Below are 21,702 nucleotides of genomic sequence, written 5' to 3' on the forward strand. Positions count from 1 at the left end.
AAGTACCGATATGGGTCTATAGTTTGATACGTCGGCGCAATCATTATTTTTATAAATTGGGTATACTCTTGCAAGCTCAAGTATATCAGAAAATACTCCTTGATCTAAAGATAGGTTGACTATGTGGAACAAAGGTTTTGTAATGCTTTTTTGTTAGATATAAGGATATTACTGGGAATTTCATCAAATCCTGGAGATTTATTTTTTTTAAAAGAAAAATAAGCTGCGTTAAATTCAAGAAAAGTTAAGTCACAATCATCCGTTGTTTCATCTGTTGATTTTTTTAGATATGTCTTAAATGACGTAGGAGTTGGTATAATTTTGTTTGCGAGACAAATCCCAACATTTGTAAAGTATTTATTAAACTCGTTAAATATTTTATAAGGACAAAATATATCTGATTTATTAATATTAATTCTTTGAGGTAGTACTGAACTTTTTCTTTGAATTCGGCCCATTATTTCGTTAAATAATGACCATGTTTTTTTAACATCAAACTTGGAATTGCTAATTTGTTTACTATAATACATTTTTTTTTTTTTTAAGAAGATGTTCATATAAACTCTAATAATTCTTGTATATTTTCTCATTCTCTGTACTTTTTTAATTTGTTGTATAGTTTTATTTTTTTTTTAGAACACTTTAAAAGTGTTTTATTCATCCAAGGGTTATTAAGTGCTTTTGTTTTAATTTGTATTTCTTCATATGGACAAGCTTCGTCGAATATCGCAAAAAATTTAGCTAAAAAATTACTAAAAGCTTCGTTTGTATTATGACAATTATAGACATCATTCCAATTTTATAAATTTAATTTATTCGATAGTTTATTTGTATTATTGATCGTTAAGTTACGTTTTTTTAAGTTTGTAAACTTTGGCTGAATATCCATAATTTTTTTGTTTTAATAGTAATGTAGATCGGGAAATGATCGCTTATATCTGTTTTAAAAATGTCTGACTGAAATGACGTTTCTAAGTAATTGTTAATAAGTATATTATTAATTGCTGTTTTTGAGGTTTTATTCACTCGAGTAGGTTTATTGATTACTGGCAAGACATTGTATCTAAACAACATTTCAAAAAACATAATTAAATATAAAGACTTTCATTTTTTTTTTTTTACTAAGTATCTAAGTTATCTTAAACATATATTTTTCAAGTATGCAAAATCCTAGTCCTCCACCTTTTTTATGATTTCCTCGTGGTTGGCTAATAACTTTGTAATTTGGCAATCTGTAATAAGAGTTTGATTCAATCGGACTATCTGTTTCATGCCAAGTCTCTGACACAGCTATGACGTCAACGTGTAGTTTATATTATTTAAAAATTTTTTAAATTTTTTAAAGTTTTGACTCATGCTTCTTATATTTAAATGTAATAAAGAAAAAGAATTAATATATTTTTTATTTTAAAATTATAAGGATCAAAATATAATGTATTCATTGAATTCATTTCAGTTTCTTTAACAATATTTAAATTATCTTCAGAAAAGTGAAGAAAATCCTCAAAAGGATAAAAATTTAAATTTTTAAAATCTTCATAATTAAATCATTTAAAAATTAAAAATAAAAGATAAAACAAGAGCTTATTCAAGAACTCATATAATAATATTACTTATTTTGAAATAGTCGGCAAAATTTCAACTACATCTATATTTTTTTGCTTAAAATCGTGAACTATCAATTTATTATATAGAACTTTGCATAATAGCCATTTTGCCTATGAGTTTTTGCTTGAACTAATAGTTCTTTACGAGTTCTCCTGGTTGTTTCACTACAATCCTTATTTATATATATATTAGTACCTTTTAGTTTGTTCGCTTTATCCATAATTATCGCTTTATCTTCAAAGTCATGCAACTTAAGCACAATTGTGCGCACTCGTTCAGAACCACCATTACCAACTCGATGAGCACGTTCAAGCCTAATATCATTTGCAATTTCAAGTTTTTCAGCAAAGAGTTTTTTGACTTTATTTTTAGTGTCTTCCCAATCTTTTTCATCTGCACCTTCGGTGAGTCCATCAATCCGTAAGTTATTTCGTCTGTTTCTATCCTCAATGTCTACGCTTTTTGATTTAAGTTCAGTGTTATCAGAAATGATTTTTCCTTGTATTTTTTTTACATTAGTTATTTCTTCGACTACCTTTGCGATTTTATCATCAACACCTTTAACTTTGACTTCCCATTCATCACCAATAAAGTTCATGATTCCTTTAATTTTACAAAGTTCCTTTTTTACATCATAAACATCTTATTGAAGCGTTTCAATTTTTATATTTAAACTGCTAGCAATTTCACGAAAAAAAGCCATAACTGTTTCTTTTTGTACGTGCATTTTTTCAATTATCGAGTTACGTTTTTTAAAGAATTCAAAGAATTTTTCTGAAATTCATTGAAAAATTCTTCGAAATTGGAGTTGGAGTCGGGGTTGGGGTTGGGGTTGGAGTCGTACTCTGAAAATGTCAACAATTGGAGTCGGAGTATGAGTTGGTACTTTTTTTTTACGATTCCGCACCCCTGGAAGAAAGTCACGGGTATGGAGTTGTAAAAAAAAAATCCATTAAGTATTTTCACTTTTTAGCATAAAAAGTGAAAATACTTATGGATGCGGGATATTGACAGTTGCAACAATTAGTTTAGGCAATTAAACTTAATTTCTATTAAGGAGTTAAATTAAACTTAGTTGGTAAAAGAGTAAAACTAAAGAAACTTATGTATGGTTATGAGAAAGTTAGTCTATAAATAAACTTTAAGTCAAAAGTCCATTTAAATTATTCAAATTGTTTTAGAAAAAAGTGCAAAACACTTTTAGTTCTAATATATAATGCTTTTACTCAGACCTTTATTAATAAAAGTCAATGTTGACTTATATAGACAGGTAAAATCACTTTAACTGCTGCTTATATTCTAATCCTATTTTGGAAAATGATAAAATATTCTGTAAGATCGCGTTGTTTACTTTTTAAATAACTTTTAAGAAGTTTTTGAGTTTATTTGTTTAAGCTCTTTTTTTAATTAAAAATTAGGGTGTTGTTATTCAATATAAATTTTTGCTTAAGCTTGTAAATATCTGAATTTCATTTACTAAAGAGAAAAAATATCGTCATAACTGCTGCGTTTACAGTAAGAAAGCTACAAGGCAACCAGCGTAGATATTTTAGATTACTGCGTTTTTATTGCACGGAAATTTTAAACTTTCCTTGCAGTAAAGTAATAACGTTATGATATTATTGAGAAAATAAATCTTCAATGATTTTACTGCGGTTGTTAAAATTTTACTGCGATTGTTAAAATTTTTCTTCGATTGTTAAGATTTTACTGCGATTGTTATGATTTTACTGCAGTTGTTAAGATTTTACTCCGATTGTTAAGAGTTTACTGAGATTGTAAACAATTTTTTTTTTCATACGCGTAAAAATTCAATCTTAAAATAAATTAAAAAAAACTTGGGGATCCATTACATCATAATTTAAGAAATTTTATTAGATTAATAACCATTTTAATACAATAGTAAACTAGTGACAGAACGCTCGGCTCACATTCTTGAGGTTGAAAATCCAGTCATACCGTAACATAATAGTTTACTTAAATCCACTTTATTGCGATTTTTGGTTTTATTTATAAAATAGATTTAAAACAGTTATAATTTTTAAAAAGTATAACTGTTTTTAATCTATTTTATAAATAAAATAACAGTGATAGCAATAATTTTAAATAAACTAAAATTTTAGTTTTCCAAAAAGTGGGCTAATTTTACCCTGGGTTGGTGTTTCTTTAGGCCATGTATACTTGTTGTGCTGTTTTGTTTCATTTACTTGAAAATTACTTAAGTAAATACCTCCATAGTATTAAAACAAATACTTATTTAAAGTTTACTTGAGGAAATACCTCCATATTGTTAAAGTAGATGTCCTTCGATCTATATAAAGTAAATTAAAAAAATATAAATAATACAAAAAATTTTTTGTATTAAATATTTTTTTTGTTCTGTTATAATAAAGGAATAAATAAATTGGTAGGTAGATATTTACTCTATATAAATATTTGTTATTTAAAAATAATTGTTTCAGTAAAATTTAAAGGCACGTAGTTTATACTTATATTGACTGTTTGACATTTAATTTTTTTTTGTTTCTGAGGCGCTTTTAGGATATTTTTGATTTTTGATATTTATAACATTTGATTCTTCTGAGTCAGGACACATTTCTTTTCCTGGTGAAACATTTAGTTTCTTTTTGCGCTTTAATATTGAAATATTGAAAGGTGCAGACCTTGCTGCACGGTTGTCATTCAAATAACTGATTTAAAAATAAGATAATGCTTTAAAAATAAGACTTAGATCAACATATGATCAATCCTGCAGTGGCAGGCGATTAATAAGAGGTTCTTTCGATATAAAGTTTTCACTAGAAGTGTCCTTTAAATAGTTCCAGGACATTTTTTAGAAGCAATAGAAAGTGTCCTTTTGAAAGTGTTAAAGATTTTTTACCTGAGAGGATTCTTTTCACGGTGTCAAAACGGTTTTCCACTTTTTAGTGATCCAAAGTAGGCAACACCTAAAGGCTTAGTCAAATGAGATGAGTTAGGTGGTAAACACGCAAACACTATGTTATTTGCACAGTTTTAGAAAATTCTGACTGATGTGTGATAATAAACTATCCTAGCGATTGTACCTAGTTCCATAGGGATCGTTTTCAATCCACGTTGGTATAGATTTTCTGATTTGTAGACAACGTAAGGTGATATTGGATATCCAGCAGCGTTGCCAGGAAACACGACTAAAATATTTGATTTTGGTGACGAGTAACAAACTCTTTCAGGTATTTACAGTCTCTACGATATATAATTTTTTTGCGGCCTGGATCACAACTTAGGTGAGGTTTTCCGTATACTCGCTTGAGGTTTTTTCGTTAATAGCATCCTGATAGCTGACGACTGATTTTGACGATGATTGATTGTAATGACGCTGATTGTGAGTCATTTACTATTGAAATAATAAAAAAAATAAAAATACAATTATAACACAAAATTGCGACTCCAACTCCAAATTTGCGACTCCGACTAAAAAGGTTAAATATTTTGTTTATGCATGTGCAATACCGAGAAGTTTTACTATTGGAGTCAGAGTCGCAATTTTGTTTAGTGACTTCAACTCCGAATCCGCTAAAAATGGCGCGACTCCGACTCCACAACTCCGACTCCAAATACATTCCAATTAGTATCACAAAAGCAGTCCAAAAATGTACTTTCTAGCCATACTTTCAACATTGATAATGAAGTTGGCGTGAAATTTCTAATTAAATCCACTTAACTTGTGTTTATAAGACCTTTAGATCTTCTTAGTAAGAGACCATAAGTAAATAAAAGTAACCATAAGTAAATAAAAAAATAATACTGTTAGGACAAACATCCTCCACGCTATAGAAGTCTATAAAGTTTACTTTACAAATAAAAAAATAATAATGTCAGGACAAACATCCTCCACGCTATAGAAGCCTATAAAGTTTTTTTACAAATATAATAATAATACTTTTTATTATTATTATTATTATTATTATTTTATTTTACTTTAATTATCATAATGTTACTACACAGTATCTAAAATCTTATCTGGCGCAATTCCGTAAATTATTAAAATGACATCGGGCTTTGTTTCCTGTGCGGCTTTTTTAAGCAGTTATGCCTATTTTTAAAACAACTTTATCATAAATTTTTTGAGTCATTAATTTTGGCATGTTTATGAGGGCCGTAAATGTTACAGAATATTTAATTGCTAGTTTTGTTCATCATTACATTATATCTTTATTATGGTAGTACAGTAATTAAATTTGAAAAACTATTTTTTCAAAACTTCTTTATTATATCAATAAAATGATAGTAGGTTCCTAATTTTTTTCTTGAATTGCAAAAAAAAACTTTGGTATCTACATCTAATCTTTGTTTAAAATGGTTCTGTATCAATTTTTATTCATTGCAACGCCATTTTTTTCCGTTGATGTGCATTTTTGCAATGAAGTTATACCACAAAATGCAATAAAAACTTTTCTATACTGACTGTATAAATTAAAGTATTATTATTCAGTTATTGATTCTTACTTTATTTACTTCAACTATGTGCGTTCATTGCGCACAAGACAGCTATTTGTACTACTTTAAGTTCTTGTTAAGGTTATTTGTGACTTTATCGCTAAGATTTTTTTTTAATAGCTTGTGTCAAAATCAAAGTTTCATGAAAACAGTGATAAAAGGTTTACATTTTTAAACCTCAGCTATACTTTCAGAATAAAGTTCAATTGAAAATATTCCAGGCTCATCCTTTTTCAATAAGTTGTCGAACAAAAAAGTTGTACAGGATCTTTAAAATACAAAGAAAGATTTTAACTTTATTATGAGATTTATGTTATGCTTCTTAAACGTCTAGAATGTGAAGATCTTGTAAATATACATTCTAATTCTTCTAAAAAAGACAGCCTAGGTATTAGACTAAAAAACTTCTTGCAGTGGTTGTCAGTGAGAAACTATTTATTTATCTACTACTTATGCTAAAAAAAACTCTAATGCAAAACAAAATGATCTAGTTAAACATAAGTGTGTTTGCCATAAACTACTTAATAAAAAACCTAATGTTGTAGCATTTCATTATTTAGGTAAAAAATTGCCATTAGTTTTGTATGCGCACCAAACGGTTCATGGTACAAATTTCAAATGGCTTGAAAAATGACATATGACTGAATTTTTTATTCTAGCTGTTGTGTATGCTATATGTTGTGTATGCTATATGTTGTGTAAGCTATCAAACCAAAATTTTTATTCTAGCTGTTGTGTTAGCTATCAAACCAATATTTTTAGTCATTTCTTCAATAACTTTCCTGGAAAATGTTTTCCTGAAACATGGAAAAAACAGAGTTCCAATGAATCGCTTAAATTATATGAGGTGTTTAAACTATATACATGTTGAAAGAACTGCTCTAAGTATTGAAGTAAGCTATATCAGCTATTCTTAATTCTGATGGACAACGATTTTTTCAATAACTTTTTTAATGTGTTTGGAAAGACATTTATTCATAATGGGCAAAGTTGCAGTTTACGTAAAGGCACCAAACAAGTCTCGGTAGCAGAAAAGCAATGTAACCATCAAACAAAATCAAGAAAAAAATGTTATTAGTAATACAAAAGAGTTTTTGTGATCGAAATAAAACATTAGTCGGTGTAATGTCAAAAAGTAAAGAATTTTGAAATTTGTTTGTTGCCGTTTTTCTTTTACTTGCATTTTTCTTAAAATCATGTTTTTTGGGCGGGCGACAGAGATATTTTCAAAATTACTTATAAATAATTTGAAATTGGGCCCACTTATTTATTGTATTAGTATTTCCTACATACTCTAGAATAGTCTTTACTGCCTCTTTCGTTTAGTATTTTTCAATCTTGTGCCCTTAAATTACCCCATTTTTGCCCAATTTTAGAAAGTTAAATCTTTTAGTACACGACACAATGACATACTTAATATATTATAAGCCAAAATTTCAATAATAAATTATGAACGGTTGCTGAAAAATCTTTGTCGCCCTTTACCCCATTTTTTGATATTTAATAATTAATAAATAACTATTAAAAATTTTTTTTTAGGTTTCTAATAGTATATTATACAATTTGAAAAAAAAAAACATTTGTAAAAGTTGAATATAAATTTTTCTTCTAATTATTATACTACCATCTTAAATGGTTTTTGGTAGCAAAAAAAACGCAATCAAAATTTAATCAAGTCAAAAAATGAAAAAAAAAACAAAATAATGGCAGATTGTTAACATGATTTTAAAAAACTTAATTTTTTTTTGGTGCATACAAAAAAATTCGTACGGTTTGGTTATTGTTAATTGATAGTACTTTTTTTAAGGATGGCTTCTTACGAAGTATGTATATTTTGCTATAATTTAGGCAGAACATTGACAGTTTCCAAAATTCAAGAAAATTTAAATTTACAAATACTTATCATGGGAAATGATTCATTGTGATAAAACAAACTTAAAAATTGTTGTTCAAAGACAAGTTTTCTAAGCGTCGCACATCTACTAAGAATTGAAGCAGGTTATTAATCAAGAAACCATTCAATACTTGAAAATAATTTATGACATTGTTGATGACATTGTTGTTTGATGACCGGCCCAATAAACGTACCACAACCGTCTTAGCACACAGAAATAGAAATAGATTAATAATCTAAAAACCATTTGATACTTTGAAATAACTTTTAATCAGGATATCATTTTTTATTTTTTATGCATGTTTGAAAAAAATTCCAATATTAAGAAAAACCGGAGTTTTTTCTCATTTTCCGGATGATTTTAGTTTACCGATAATAAAGATTTGTAAGCCAATAGTTTTCTTTATTGAGCATTAAAGTATGCTTATTTATTATATATTTTTGTCTTTACAACAATAAATAACAATGGTTTTAGGAGAAAAATTTTATTTGGTTCTTTATACTAAGAGATCTCTATATATATAAAAGATATACTATAAGTTTCCCAAATTGAAGATGTTAACGCGAACACAAAACTGCGCAAAGAATGTCATTTTTAGTTATGATGTAATTTATTGTAGAGATCTCTGAAACTCTATACCACCTAGCTTTAAAAAGAAATATTTCTAATAAAATATTCCTAACAACAAATATGGCTGGATTTAACGACTTCGAATCACATAGCTTTAATTTTACTGAAATAAATAATTTTATGACCAATGAAAACATCGACCCAGATAAAAATTATGTTATCAATTCGTTTACAGATTGTTTTTATCATTTCCCAAATGAGTTAGAAGAATTTCTTTTTAATTATTTTAATGACAGACATAAAGTTAGAATTATTCACATAAACATTAGAAGCCTCAGTTGCAATTTTGAAAAATTACTCGATTTATTAGATAAAACAAAAAACTTAACTGAAACATGGATAAACTCAAATGACCTTAATAATAATACACTTTTTTATATTGCTCATTTTAAATTGATTTCGCTTAAACGACAAGTTAATAAACGCAATGGTGGAGTTTCTATCAACGTAAATTAAAATATCGCGCATCTATTGGAAATGATTTCTGCGTTTCTGACGGCGATAAAGAAGTTTTGACTATTGAAATTATAAACAAAACTTCTATAAATATATTATTAAGCACCTGCTACCGACCACCTGACGGCGTGAGAGTAAACTTAAGCATTTATTTTGAACAAAACATCTTTAAAAAAAGGCCTGAAAGAAAACAAAAAATGTTTTTTTTTGGAGATCTTAATATGGATTGCTTTACAAAATAAGGACAATAAATTTAAAAACCTCTACGACTCAATTTTTGTAGGTGGAGCAGTTCCTTTGATTAATCATCTTACTAAAGTAAAAAAAAAAAACTCAACGTCTCAAATTGACATTATAACAACTGATATCTTTAACAATGACATTCAAAAAGGAGTTTTAAAAACTGACATTTCTGACCATTTCCCAATTTCTGACTCTCAACTCAAACGCTAATAATAATTCTACAACAACATTTATTCGTGATTTTAATCTTATTAAGATGAATCTTTTTAAAAATCAGTTATCTCTTTTGCACTGGGATCATATTAATTTCCAGGGGAATGCTGACGCCATTTATGAGACCTACTTTAAATATTTTACGCTTTATAGGATGTCAACTAGCCTATTATTAAAAAAACGAAAAATTTTTTAATAACACTTGGGCTACCAAGGGTTTCAAAAAGTCATTAAAAACAAAACAGAAGTTATACATTAAGTATCTTAAAGCAAAATCATCTGAAAATGAAAAAATATACAAAGATTATAAATATTTGTTCAAAAAAATTTGTAAACGCTTATTACTCTAGATTATTATACAAATTTAAGAACAACTCTAAGTGCACTTGGCAAGTAATAAAAGTAATTACTGGCAATCAAAAAACATGCTCAGGTTTCTCTCCCCAAATGATTATAGTTGATGACAAATGTATTCATGAATCAAAAGCTATATCTGACGAATTTATTAAATAACTTTATCGAAAATGGCCCTAAATTAGCTAATAAAGTTCCCTTTACCCCAACCACCTTTAATGATTTCTTAGCACCAATGGATGATTGCAACTGTTTATATTCTTTTTAAAGTTTATAAATCACCTGTCTAGACAGGTGATTTATAAACTTTAAAAAGAATAAAAACGAATAAATACATAATACGCTCTAAGATTTTTGAAAAGGTAGAAAGGATAGAAATAGGGCGATAGTTACTGATATTGGAACAGTCCCGTTCTTTCAAAATCGGAATAACTTTTGCAATTTTTACTCGATCAGGAAAAACTCCTTGATAGACGTCTATCAAGGAGTTTTTCCTGATCGAGTAAAAATTGCAAAAGTTATTCCGATTTTGAAAGAACGGGACTGTTCCAATATCAGTAACTATCGCCCTATTTCTATCCTTTCTACCTTTTCAAAAATCTTAGAGCGTATTATGTATAATAGAGTATACAATTATCTTGTTTCCAATATTCTTTTATATAATAATCAATTTGGTTTTAAAAAAATAATTCCACTAAACATGCAATCATCCAATTTGTACAAGAAATATCAAAATCCTTTCAAAGATCCCAACTTACATTAGTTGTTTTTATCGACCTGTCAAAGGCTTCCGATACTGCCGACCATGAAATAATGCTCGTAAAATTAAAATACTACGGATTTAAGCATATAACTATAAAATGGCTTCGAAGTTACTTATGTTTTTATTAATAACTATAACCAAAGCCATCTTCTAAATATTTACAGTGATGTTCCTCAAGGTAAGGGCTACTTTATTCTTAATTTTTTTTTTTGTTCTTTAAATCTATATAAATGACTTAAACAAAGCCTCAAACTTAATGAGTTGTTCATGTTTGCCGACAACACCAACTTATCCTTGACTAATAATGGCAAATCCAAACTCTTTTCTATAATGAATGATAAACTTAAAATCATATCTACTTGGTTCAAATGTAACAAGTTAACTCTTAACATCAATAAAACCAAATGTATTCTTTTCCATTCGCTCTCAAAAAGCGCTATTCACCCCAAAATTTGCCAAAAATATTTATCGATAAAGTCGAAATAAAAAGAGATTTTGTAACTAAATTTTTAGGAGTGGTTCTCGACAAGAACATTACATGGAAACCGCATATTGACTATATTTGCTCGGAAATATCTAAAAGTAACGAAATTTTTTACATGTGGAAAAGCGATTTAACTTTACCTATTTTTAAAGACCATTTTTCTTTAAACCCAATTAATAAATATTTACTTAGAAATAAAATTTAACAAATTTTGCATCACATTTCGAGCACCATATCTTTGAAATAAAATTGTTATACCTAATTTTGATATATCCGATACTTTTCCGAACTTTAAAAGTAAACTTAAAGATGTGATTTTATCTATTGATGATATTTAAATACTTTTTATAATGTTTTTATAATATATATATTTAAAAATTTTTATAACAACCACGTATTTGTCTTTTTAATTGTAAGACATATACGTGGTTGTTATAAAAAGTATTTAAATGTAAGTTTAATTGCAATTTTATTTTCATTTAATTAAGAGATGTCTTACTGTATTTTTTTTTTTTTTTTAATTGCCATATAAATTAAGAAAGTCGTAAACCATAATTTAAATACAGCAGGGGCAAGAAGAAGACATAAGTTTTTTTTAGTTTACATTTGTTGTCGTAGTAAATAAACTACTTTCATAAACACGTACTGATCCTATCATCAGAATCTTTTACAAGCGTGTGTATATTAACTGCATCAAAATATAATCAACAAAATAAAACGTAATTAACAATAAAAGTTCTATAAAAAATATAAAATTACAATCAAAAAAAATCTGACTACATCATCGATGAAGATATATACTTCAGTTTATATTTGAAAATGGGAAAAGTAAAATGGATGTTGAAATTACACAAAATAATTTTATTTCAAAGATATGCAATACAAAACTAATTAAACTTGGTTAGACAAATGGGCTCATATATAAATTATTGTTTCTATTGTTTCTAACATTAGCATAATTTAAATAACAACGAATTTAAGAGTAGTAAAGTTGAGTTAGACTTTTTTACATAAATATGTTCTGGTTTTTTAGAAAATTCCAACCATTTTAGAAATTTTTATACCAATATAGTCAACATGCTTTTTCCATGTGATGTTTTGATCAAGAAAAACACCAAGAAACGTTGTTACATTATGTCTTTTTATTTCAACATCATCAATAAAAATTTTAGGCAAACGTCGGGGTAAATAAGCTTTTTTAGAGACTGGATGGAAAAGAACATAATTTGTTTTTAATGTTAAGAGTTAGTTTGTTGCATTTAAACCATTTGGATATACTTTTAAGCTCATCATTCATAGTAAAGAAGAGTAAATGTTATTATCGGAAAAGAATAAGTTAGTGTCATCAGAAAACATGATAAGCATTAAACTCGAGGCTTTATTTAGATCGTTTATATAAATCAAGAAAAGTAGTGATCCCAAAATGGAACCATGTGGAATGCCACATGAAATATTTAGAAATTTATTTGGATGATCATTATTGCTGAAAACAAATTGTTTACGGATGGATAGATAACTTTTGAACCATTTTATAAATTTGCAATTTATTTTATAATATTTTATTTTATTAATATATTATTTTATAATATTTAATCATTTTAATATTTTATAATATTTTATAATAATTTATAATATAATAATTTATTTTATAATCTTTTGTAGTAAAATTTCATGATCGACAGTATCAAATGCTTTCGAAAGGTCGATGAAAATACTTAACGTACTTAGACTTTTCAAAAGAATTAGAGATTTCACGTACAAATTGGATAAATGCATGTGCTGTGGAATTATTTCTTTTAAAGCCGAATTGATAGTTGTATAAAAAATTATTAGAATGAAGATAATTGTATAATCTATTGCACATTAAATACGTTATAGTATTTTTGAAAATGTGGAGAGGACAGAGATACGGCGATAATTACTGGTATTTGTCTGATATTTGATAAATGCTGATACCTTCTCTGATATTTGATAAATACTGATACCATTTGATAAATACTGATACTGATATTTGTCTGATATTTGATAAATACTGATACCATTTGATAAATACTGATACTGATATTTGTCTGATATTTGATAAATACTGATACCATTTGATAAATACTGATACAGATATTTGTCTGATATTTGATAAACACTGATACCTTCTTTTAAAATTGGAGTAACTTTAGCAATTTTTAGTTGTTCAGGAAAAACTCCTTGGCGTATAGATTGGCTCCATAGACCTTAAATAGGATATCTTCTGATCAGATATATCCGATTTTAAAATACTTGTTTGGATATCATTGTCGGATATATCTGTTGTAATGATATTATCAATCAAAGACGCTGAGTTTTTTGTTACTCTTGTTGGACGATTAATCAAGGGAATTGCTTTAGTTTCGAAAAAAAAATCGTAAAAGTTTTTAATTTTATTATCTTCACTGTATAAAAAACAATTCATATTTAGGTCCCCAATAATGAAAACCTATTTTTTTTTCTTTAATGCCTTTTTAAAAAATACTACTTCAGCTTAATAATAAGTTTTTTGATTCATTTTTTATAATTTTAATAGTTTTTATAAGTTTAATATAATTTTTATCGCCATCAGGTACACTTAAATCATTCCTAACATAATAAACAATGTTTTCATATACATATATAAGAACTCCTCCGCCGCGTTTATTTACTTGCCTATGGGGAGAAATTAATTTAAAATGAGGAATATAAAAGTTTGAAGTATTATTTAAATTATTCAAAATCCACGTTTCAGTCAAACAAAACACATTAAAACAATTTTTTGTTTCCTCTAACAAATTGAAAAGTTTTTCAAAATTATTATTAAGGCTTCGAATATTTACGTTGAGCCCAGTAAACACACACACGTCTATTAAACGTCAAACAACGTTTTGACAAAACGTTTAGATTTGGTCGATTATCCGTTTAGAATAAAATCCAGATTAACGTTTAGAACAAACGTCCATAAAACGTCTATATTCAAACGTATTTTAAACGTCTATTATAGGATTATTATACGTATATAAAGCGTTTAGATTTGGTCAAAGTAAACGTATAATAAACTTTTAGATCTTGTCTTAACATAACTTTAATCATGCCGTAATATAACTTATGCAGTGGTTTTTACCAGCTCTGTTCTACCAATTTTCTTTAGCAAATGTAACTAAATTAAGCTAAAATGCATCTAAAATAAAAAAATTAATATTTAGATATTAAACCTCTTGATTATTGCAAATATGAATGCCTACTGTTACACAATCATACTAGCATTTACAAAATGAATTTAAACTGTTTATAAAACTTCCCAAAAAAGTTTTTGCAGCAGGACTTTCATAACGAGAGACTAACAACTCATATTTTTTAACTATGTCAATATCACCATCAATATATCTGAAACATTGGAGTCCATTGGTTTGTTTGCATTTAGGAAGGTAGATTGTTGCGATAAAAGCTTTTAAACTTTCATGAATTAAAATGGCGCACCCGACACTCGTTTATTATTTATTTATCAGTCGTTTCGCTTTTTGATGTTGTAAGAAAGTGAATCTTGAAAACGCATTTAAGTCTAATTTAATTATTTAGCCAATAAAAAATAATCTTTTAATAAGTTTTTAATTTTGTTTTAATTATTTAAACCGCGTGACTTAAGCTGTTATGTAAGTCTTCTGACCAATGGCTATATTATAATATAATAAACGTTCATTAAACGTTGATCAAACGTTTAGAATAACGACTTATATTAGTCACTATTGTAAACGTTTGATCGAGATTTAATAAACGTATATATTAAAAGATCCAAAGCGTAGATTTTAAATCTTTAAATGTTTACGTTTAATAAAGGTCGATTAAACGTTTACAATATTGACTAATGTAATTCGATATTCTAAAAGTTAGATCGACGTTTAATAAACGTATACATAAAAAAAGTTGAAAGTTTTGTACAACCTTTTCCATTAGGTTTGTTTCTTGGAAGTTTTGTTCAACCTTTTCCATTAGCTTTGTTTCTTGGAAGTTTTGTACAATCTTTTCCATTAGGTTTGTTTGTTGGAAGTTTTGTACAACCTTTTCCATTAGGTTTATTTCTTGCAAGTTTACAGTTGTTTTAAGATCACTTATATCTTTTTGAATATTCGTCACATAAAATTTGTTATCGTTTACTTCTAGTCTTTCAATTCTGTCCGTTAATATTTTTAAGTTTGCACTCATAATCGATGTAAAACTTTTTTCTTGTTCTTTTAACAACTTCTCTGTTTCTTTCAGAATAGGTTTTTTTTGTTATTCTAATTTGTTGGTAATAATTTTTTCTATGTTTTTAATTGAAGTTTCCATATTTGTACAATAACTTAAACACGCTGTAGAAAAAAAAACACGCTGTAGAAAAAAACTGTTCTCTTCGATAATGAAATTACATTACATACGCAACACACGCAATAGTTATCGAAGTCTTATCACCAAGCCATTTAGTCTATACCGTAAATATAAAACAACAAATATTAAAAAACGTAACACTATATAATATAAAACGTTTTTCTAAAGACTTAATAAAATAAAAATCACCGGTCCTAAAGTCCTACTTTAACTTTTTGTTTTTGTATTGGTTAAGAAAAATTATAAAAAAATTTAAAAAAAAGAATTAGTACATGGAAACTATATTACTAAAAAACATGCAAGCAAATACGCATAATCCTGAAGCTTTCCTTTTACCACAGTATATACTTTGAAATATGTGAATAATTCTTATATTATATATATATATATATATATATATATATATATATATATATATATATATATATATATACATATATATATATATATATATATATATATATATATATATATATATATATATATACATATATATATATATATATATATATATATATATATATATATATATATATATATATATATATATATATATATATATATATACATATATATATATATTATTATATATTATTTACTTTGTATATATGTATATTTATATTTGTATTTATACATTTGAGTTTTTATAAGTTCTGGCGATAAGATCAGACTTTATTATTATATAAAAAATTAAAGGTTTGATTTATATTTTTAATTTATATCACGATTGTAAGTTTTTAAACTTGTTTATGTATTGATGTAAAAAACTTGTAAAAGGTTCTGATGATAAGATCATTACGATCTTCTTTCAGAGGACAAAAATGTAAACAAATTAAAAAAAAAAAAAAAGTGCAATTTACACTCTTAAAAATAAAATCAAGTTTCTTATTACAGAACACAGTGCAGAATAGTCAAAATTGAGTTGTTTTTTTTTTTTCGGTTTTTTATATGGTGGATTCAAAGGCTAACATAAAAAAATTGCATATAGTTGTAAAAGTAGGGTTAAAATATGAAAAATATTGAAAAATAATATATGATATGCAGCATGTTTTAATTGGTGGTTTCAGCATTTATTGAAACTAAATGTGCTCTAGGAAAATTTAGTGAAAGATGCTGTCGCATCTTTTGGCACTTTTTTGAAATAATTGTTTTAAATGATGCGTGACTGAAACTCTCATTTTGACGGGGATGAAAACTTTAGATGTTCAAAAACTTTCGAACACTAAAAGATAATTAAATGAAACTTGAAACATGACGATGATTTGAACTTAGAATTAGGTAGTAAATTAAAATATTTTATTAAACCATTGCTGACGCATTTGGGCTAGGGAGTGAATCTTTTGGAATTTTTTTGTTCCCTTGGTGATCATTAGAATAAAAAATGGTAATAAAGTAAAATTTTTTCTTTGAAAAAAATAAATCATTTTGAAATTATTTAAAAAAACTTATTTACCTTGATTTAAAAAAAAAATTACTTATTTGAATTATAAAAAAAACTTTGAAGGGATGGGAAGGCGGCAGCGAAGGTACAACTCCTCCCCTCCCCTCATCCCTACATTTCTAAGTAATTTATTTAATGTTGGCTATGAGTATTTTTAGTTTTAGATTAAGTTTCAATCGAGTATCCCTAACTTTAAGCTATATTATAGCGTTTGAACCATACTCCCGCCTCCAAGCTCATGAGCGCCTAAACTACAAAGATGAAGCTTTTTTTTTTTACACCTTAATTCTCCCTCTTAAATAAACAAATTTAAAAAGTTTTAAGTAAACTTTTTTTATTTAGCAACTAACTACCCAGCTGGCGCAACTCAGAAAAAGTTATTCTTTGTTTCTGTTGCGTCTTTAAAACCTTCTTGAACAAAAAGAATAACACGTGCCAAAAAGTTTCCATTCCGTGAAATTAGCTATTACTATTTACTAGTGATCGACAGAAACCTGTTTCAATATCGGTTTCGGCCGAAATTTTAATTTGAACCGATACCGAAATTTCAGTTTTGGTACTTTTTATAAATTCGGTAAAAACCGAAATATCGGTTAAAAAATATACTAGAAACCAATATTTATCTAATTTAGAAAAACAGTTATTTTTTAGAATTTTCACAAAATATTTTGCGAATTTTTACAAAAATATTGAGAATTTTTACAGAATACCTCGAAAAAATTTTGTTTTGTAAAGAAAATCTGGCTGTTGTTAAATTTCGCTATTAACTTATATCGCCGACTTATGTATTAATTCTCAATTTGAAATACTTGGTTATTAATTTTAACATGATACGAGTATAAAAAAACAAAAAACGTAAAATTGCATTTTTAAATAAATTTTGACTAGCCGAAATTTCGGTTTCGGCACCAAATTTGAGTACCCGTAATTTCGGTTTCGGTCGATCACTCTACTATTTACCAAAAACACTAGTTAAGATATAAATGGTTTCATCGCCACGGAAATAGTGCTATATTATACTTAATTTCCTGTAAAGAATTTGGAACCAATGATAAAAAGCACACGACATGACAAACATCAAAAAACGCGTGTCAAACTCGAGTAAACTGAAAGGGTAACGAACTTACGCCTTGATCGCAACACGTGGATATGTACCGCTTCGGTGACGTTAAACTGTTTGTTTGCCCGAATATTAATCTCAAAATGCTATTTGATACTGAATAAAATTCTATTTTTAGAATACTTTACGGTATTCTGAGATAAGGTACATTAAAAATATTTAAAAGGGTAATTGGAAAATTCTATAAATACTATTTTCGCTTAGTGCGGCTTACTGATCTCAAAATATAACTATAAAATAAAGTAATATTTTGAGATCAGTGAGTGCGGCCGTTATTGCTAAAACTAGTTAGCGCTAAAATTAAGGACTTTAAAAAACGCTCGCCATCTCAGCCCTCCCTACTTGAATTTTTCTTTTCGAAAAACATTTTTAATACTTGTCTAAATAGATTTTATATCTAGAGATTTGACATTTACTTTTGAGATGGTATATCAAAATATCTAAACAGTTAAAGAATAAAAATAAATTTTTTCAGAATTTTTGGGCGTTTATCTCTTAAAGTGTCTTTAAAACGCATTTTCGTAATTTAAAAACTTTTTCACAACAAATAGAAGCTGAAATTTTATAAAACTGTTGTTAATTTGAAAAAGATTCAGCAAAATGCTTTTTATCAAATTTCAAAATTAAATGCTAATTTAAAATTAAACATTACTGTACTCGGACGAGTACAGCATATGAATATGAAATGGGTAGTGTTCATACTCGTCAGAGTAAGGAAAAATAACATTACTGAAAATCTTATCTTTATGCCAATACCGTTTTATGAATTGTACTGATTCTAGAAACAAAGACTTAGTAATCGCGCGACGCTTTTCTTATAAACGTTAAAATTATTTCTCAACTATTTACACTCTTTCTATATGAATCAAACTTATTTAACCATGACTTAAAAAGATTTTAAAACACATGTATCAGATTTTTTTTCTAAATTCATTTTTTTTCTAGATATTTTTCAGATTCTATTTCTTATAATAAACATGTTGTTTGCATTGTATAGTCTTTAAAGCAAAACTATAAATAGACGCAAACATTTAACTTGACATGCTCAGCTTATCAAATTGGTATGTACCCAAACCATCACCACATCTCTTAGCATTGGTGATCAATTTGGCTATTTCATTGATCGAATCAACTTGCTCATCCAAGAACTCAGATTCTATGAAATCGCTCAAATGAGGATCATTGTGCTTTCCAGCAATAGCATGTACATTTAACAATGACTCGTTAACTTTCTTTTCCAATTCAAGTGCTGCTTCTAATGCTGACATTGGCGTACTCACTTGAAATTGGGGAGCTTGAACATCTTTTAAAACTATTCGACCACCACGTTTGTTTTGATATTTCATAAGCTTAATAACAAAACATACTTTGATGTAAAAGAAAAACAAAACAAAAAAAACATTGACATATAAGAAAGTCTAAAACCCCAAAAAAGTTTTTAAACTTACTTTCTGAGCATGTTCACGCTCTTCATCTGACTGATGCTTGAAAAACTTAAAATAACCATCCAATGCTACGTCGTCTTGATCAAAATAATAAGCCTGTAAAAAGTTTATTTGTATCAATATTTACTACACTAAACATTTTTTATTAACTTTAATAATTACTACTAGGTTTGAATAAGGTTCCATAATGCCATTTTCTATTTAAATGACATAATAAAAGAATCAATTTTATACAACAAAATGCTATTCTTGTCATTAAGCTGTGTTTCAAGTTTAACTGTATTTATTGTGATGATACTACTAAAAGTAATGCTATCTGAGATTTGCAAGATCATCTTACCCTTACCCAAAATTAAATTGGGTAATTCTCTGGAAGAAAAACAAATAAAAAATTAAATTTTACAACAAGTTTTTTTTCTCTCAATCAATTGTCTTCGCCACAGCTAAGTAGCTTCACCTACCTCAATAAAGGATCAGTTTAACGTTGTGAACAGGATGGTTTATGATGGTATATTACATGGAATTTCACAGAAATATAAAAATGTAACTTTTTCTCAAAGCCGAAAAAACCAATTTTAACAATTTTCAACTTATTAACTCTCACCTACTATATTTACCATTATCTCACTATATTCACTATAATATGATAATGAGTTATTCACTATAATATATTCACTATATTCACTATAATATGATAATGAATTATTAACTATAATATATTCACTATAATATGATAAGATAATAAATAATATTCACATATTATTCATTACCTTCATAGATTATTCATAAGGTAAATACAGCAATATAATTCAATCATTCTTATATTTATAACCAGTCTTTATAGTTCACTCATAAGCTAAATACAACAACATCAGCAAAACCTTTTTATAACACTACTGTTAATAAAGTAAACCAGAAAAAAACTTACAGTTATAACAGTAACTGTAACAGTTTTTGGTTAATTTCCTCTGTTCCACTCATGTATGGTTTAGAAAGAACTTCAGAATGTCATTTTTAAAAAAATATATAAATCCGGCAATGAGATAATTTCTAGCAAGAAAAACTTACCCTTACCCTTGCCCACAAATAAACGAAGGATTTTATATTCAAGTTCTTTTCCTAAATATGTTGTCTTCAACACACTAAAAATCCTTACTTAAGCTAAAACAAGTTTAATATGAACAAGACACATCCTTCACTTTAAATGTAAAAAAAAACCTGACTTAAAAGAAGAGATATTTTATACTTTTAAAGCAAAACCTTTCAGCAGCTGCTTTAAATTAGCTGACTCATTATATTAGAGTAAAAAAACAAACCTAACCTGTAGGGAGCAAATTAATTGCTATTAACAAATTCAAGTTTACTATTAATTGGCCAACAAAAATTTGTTTCTTGGTGCAATTAGTTATAATAACATTGTTGTTATCAAACGCTGTCTCACTCCATAAAACATTTTGTAACTATTAACTGACTTACAATTACAAAGTAAAACATTGTTAACCTGACTACGAAATCATGGTTAGAGTTGGAAGAGAAAAGACTAAGTTTATATAGCTAAAAAACAGGCGATCTGGTTTCACTAACCCGCTAAATAATAACATACGACCAGCATGTAATTATTTAGCAATAAATACTATTAATAATTTATACATTTAGCAATGTATAATTTAATAATAGTATGCGTTAATAATATTGTATGCCGCAACACTTTAAATTTTAAACTTACCATAGAAAGATATTGATAGCTGGCATACAGCTCCATGTTTATCTGGTTGTTAATTGCATCTTCGCTTTCTTGGTGAAAGTTTTGCCTGCATTGTGATGCCATTTTCGTTTTATAGTAAGGTTCAATGTATTAAGTAAAAAGTTTGCAAGACAAGGCCGGTTCTAACGCTGTAGAAGCACAACAATCGCTGATGTGCAAGATGTTGTTGAAAAAGTCACATGACAAAAAATCAATATGATTGGTCTAAAATATTTTTCACAATAATAAAATATTTTTGTTTTGTTGGTTAGTATTTGATTAGTAACTTTATCTTTAAATGAAAAAATCTATTTACTCATTTAAAAACATCTTTTAAAAATCTTGTTGCTAAAGTCTTACCGAAAAATTATTTTTGTACTTTATAGAATTGTGTTACAGAGACGACTATAAAACGACGCGCAAGTAACTCGGTAAATTTTACTACTAAAATGTCAATTT

At 27.1% G+C, this 21,702-nt stretch overlaps 1 protein-coding gene and 1 long non-coding RNA gene across 2 annotated transcripts in view; one reads left to right on the plus strand and one right to left on the minus strand.

Moving 5' to 3' along the window:
- Positions 1-534, plus strand: part of LOC136075534 (uncharacterized) — a 2,268-nt gene extending 1,734 nt beyond the window's left edge. Inside the window, exon 3 of the long non-coding RNA XR_010635996.1 lies at positions 1-534. This exon is cut by the window's left edge and continues 645 nt beyond it. This is a non-coding gene — a long non-coding RNA (uncharacterized LOC136075534).
- An 18,431-nt stretch (positions 535-18,965) lies between these two features.
- On the minus strand, positions 18,966-21,427 carry LOC100207147 (soma ferritin). The gene is made up of 3 exons (XM_065788971.1): positions 21,226-21,427; positions 19,503-19,595; positions 18,966-19,403 (listed from the first exon to the last, which is right to left on the minus strand). The coding sequence occupies exons 1-3, from the start codon at positions 21,325-21,327 to the stop codon at positions 19,086-19,088; spliced, it is 513 nt and encodes a 170-aa protein (XP_065645043.1). The 5' UTR covers positions 21,328-21,427; the 3' UTR covers positions 18,966-19,085.
- Between the last annotated feature and the right edge of the window lie 275 nt (positions 21,428-21,702).

The sequence above is a fragment of the Hydra vulgaris genome, chromosome 01 (assembly GCF_038396675.1).
Source record: "Hydra vulgaris chromosome 01, alternate assembly HydraT2T_AEP".
Taxonomy (NCBI): Eukaryota; Metazoa; Cnidaria; class Hydrozoa; order Anthoathecata; family Hydridae; genus Hydra; species Hydra vulgaris.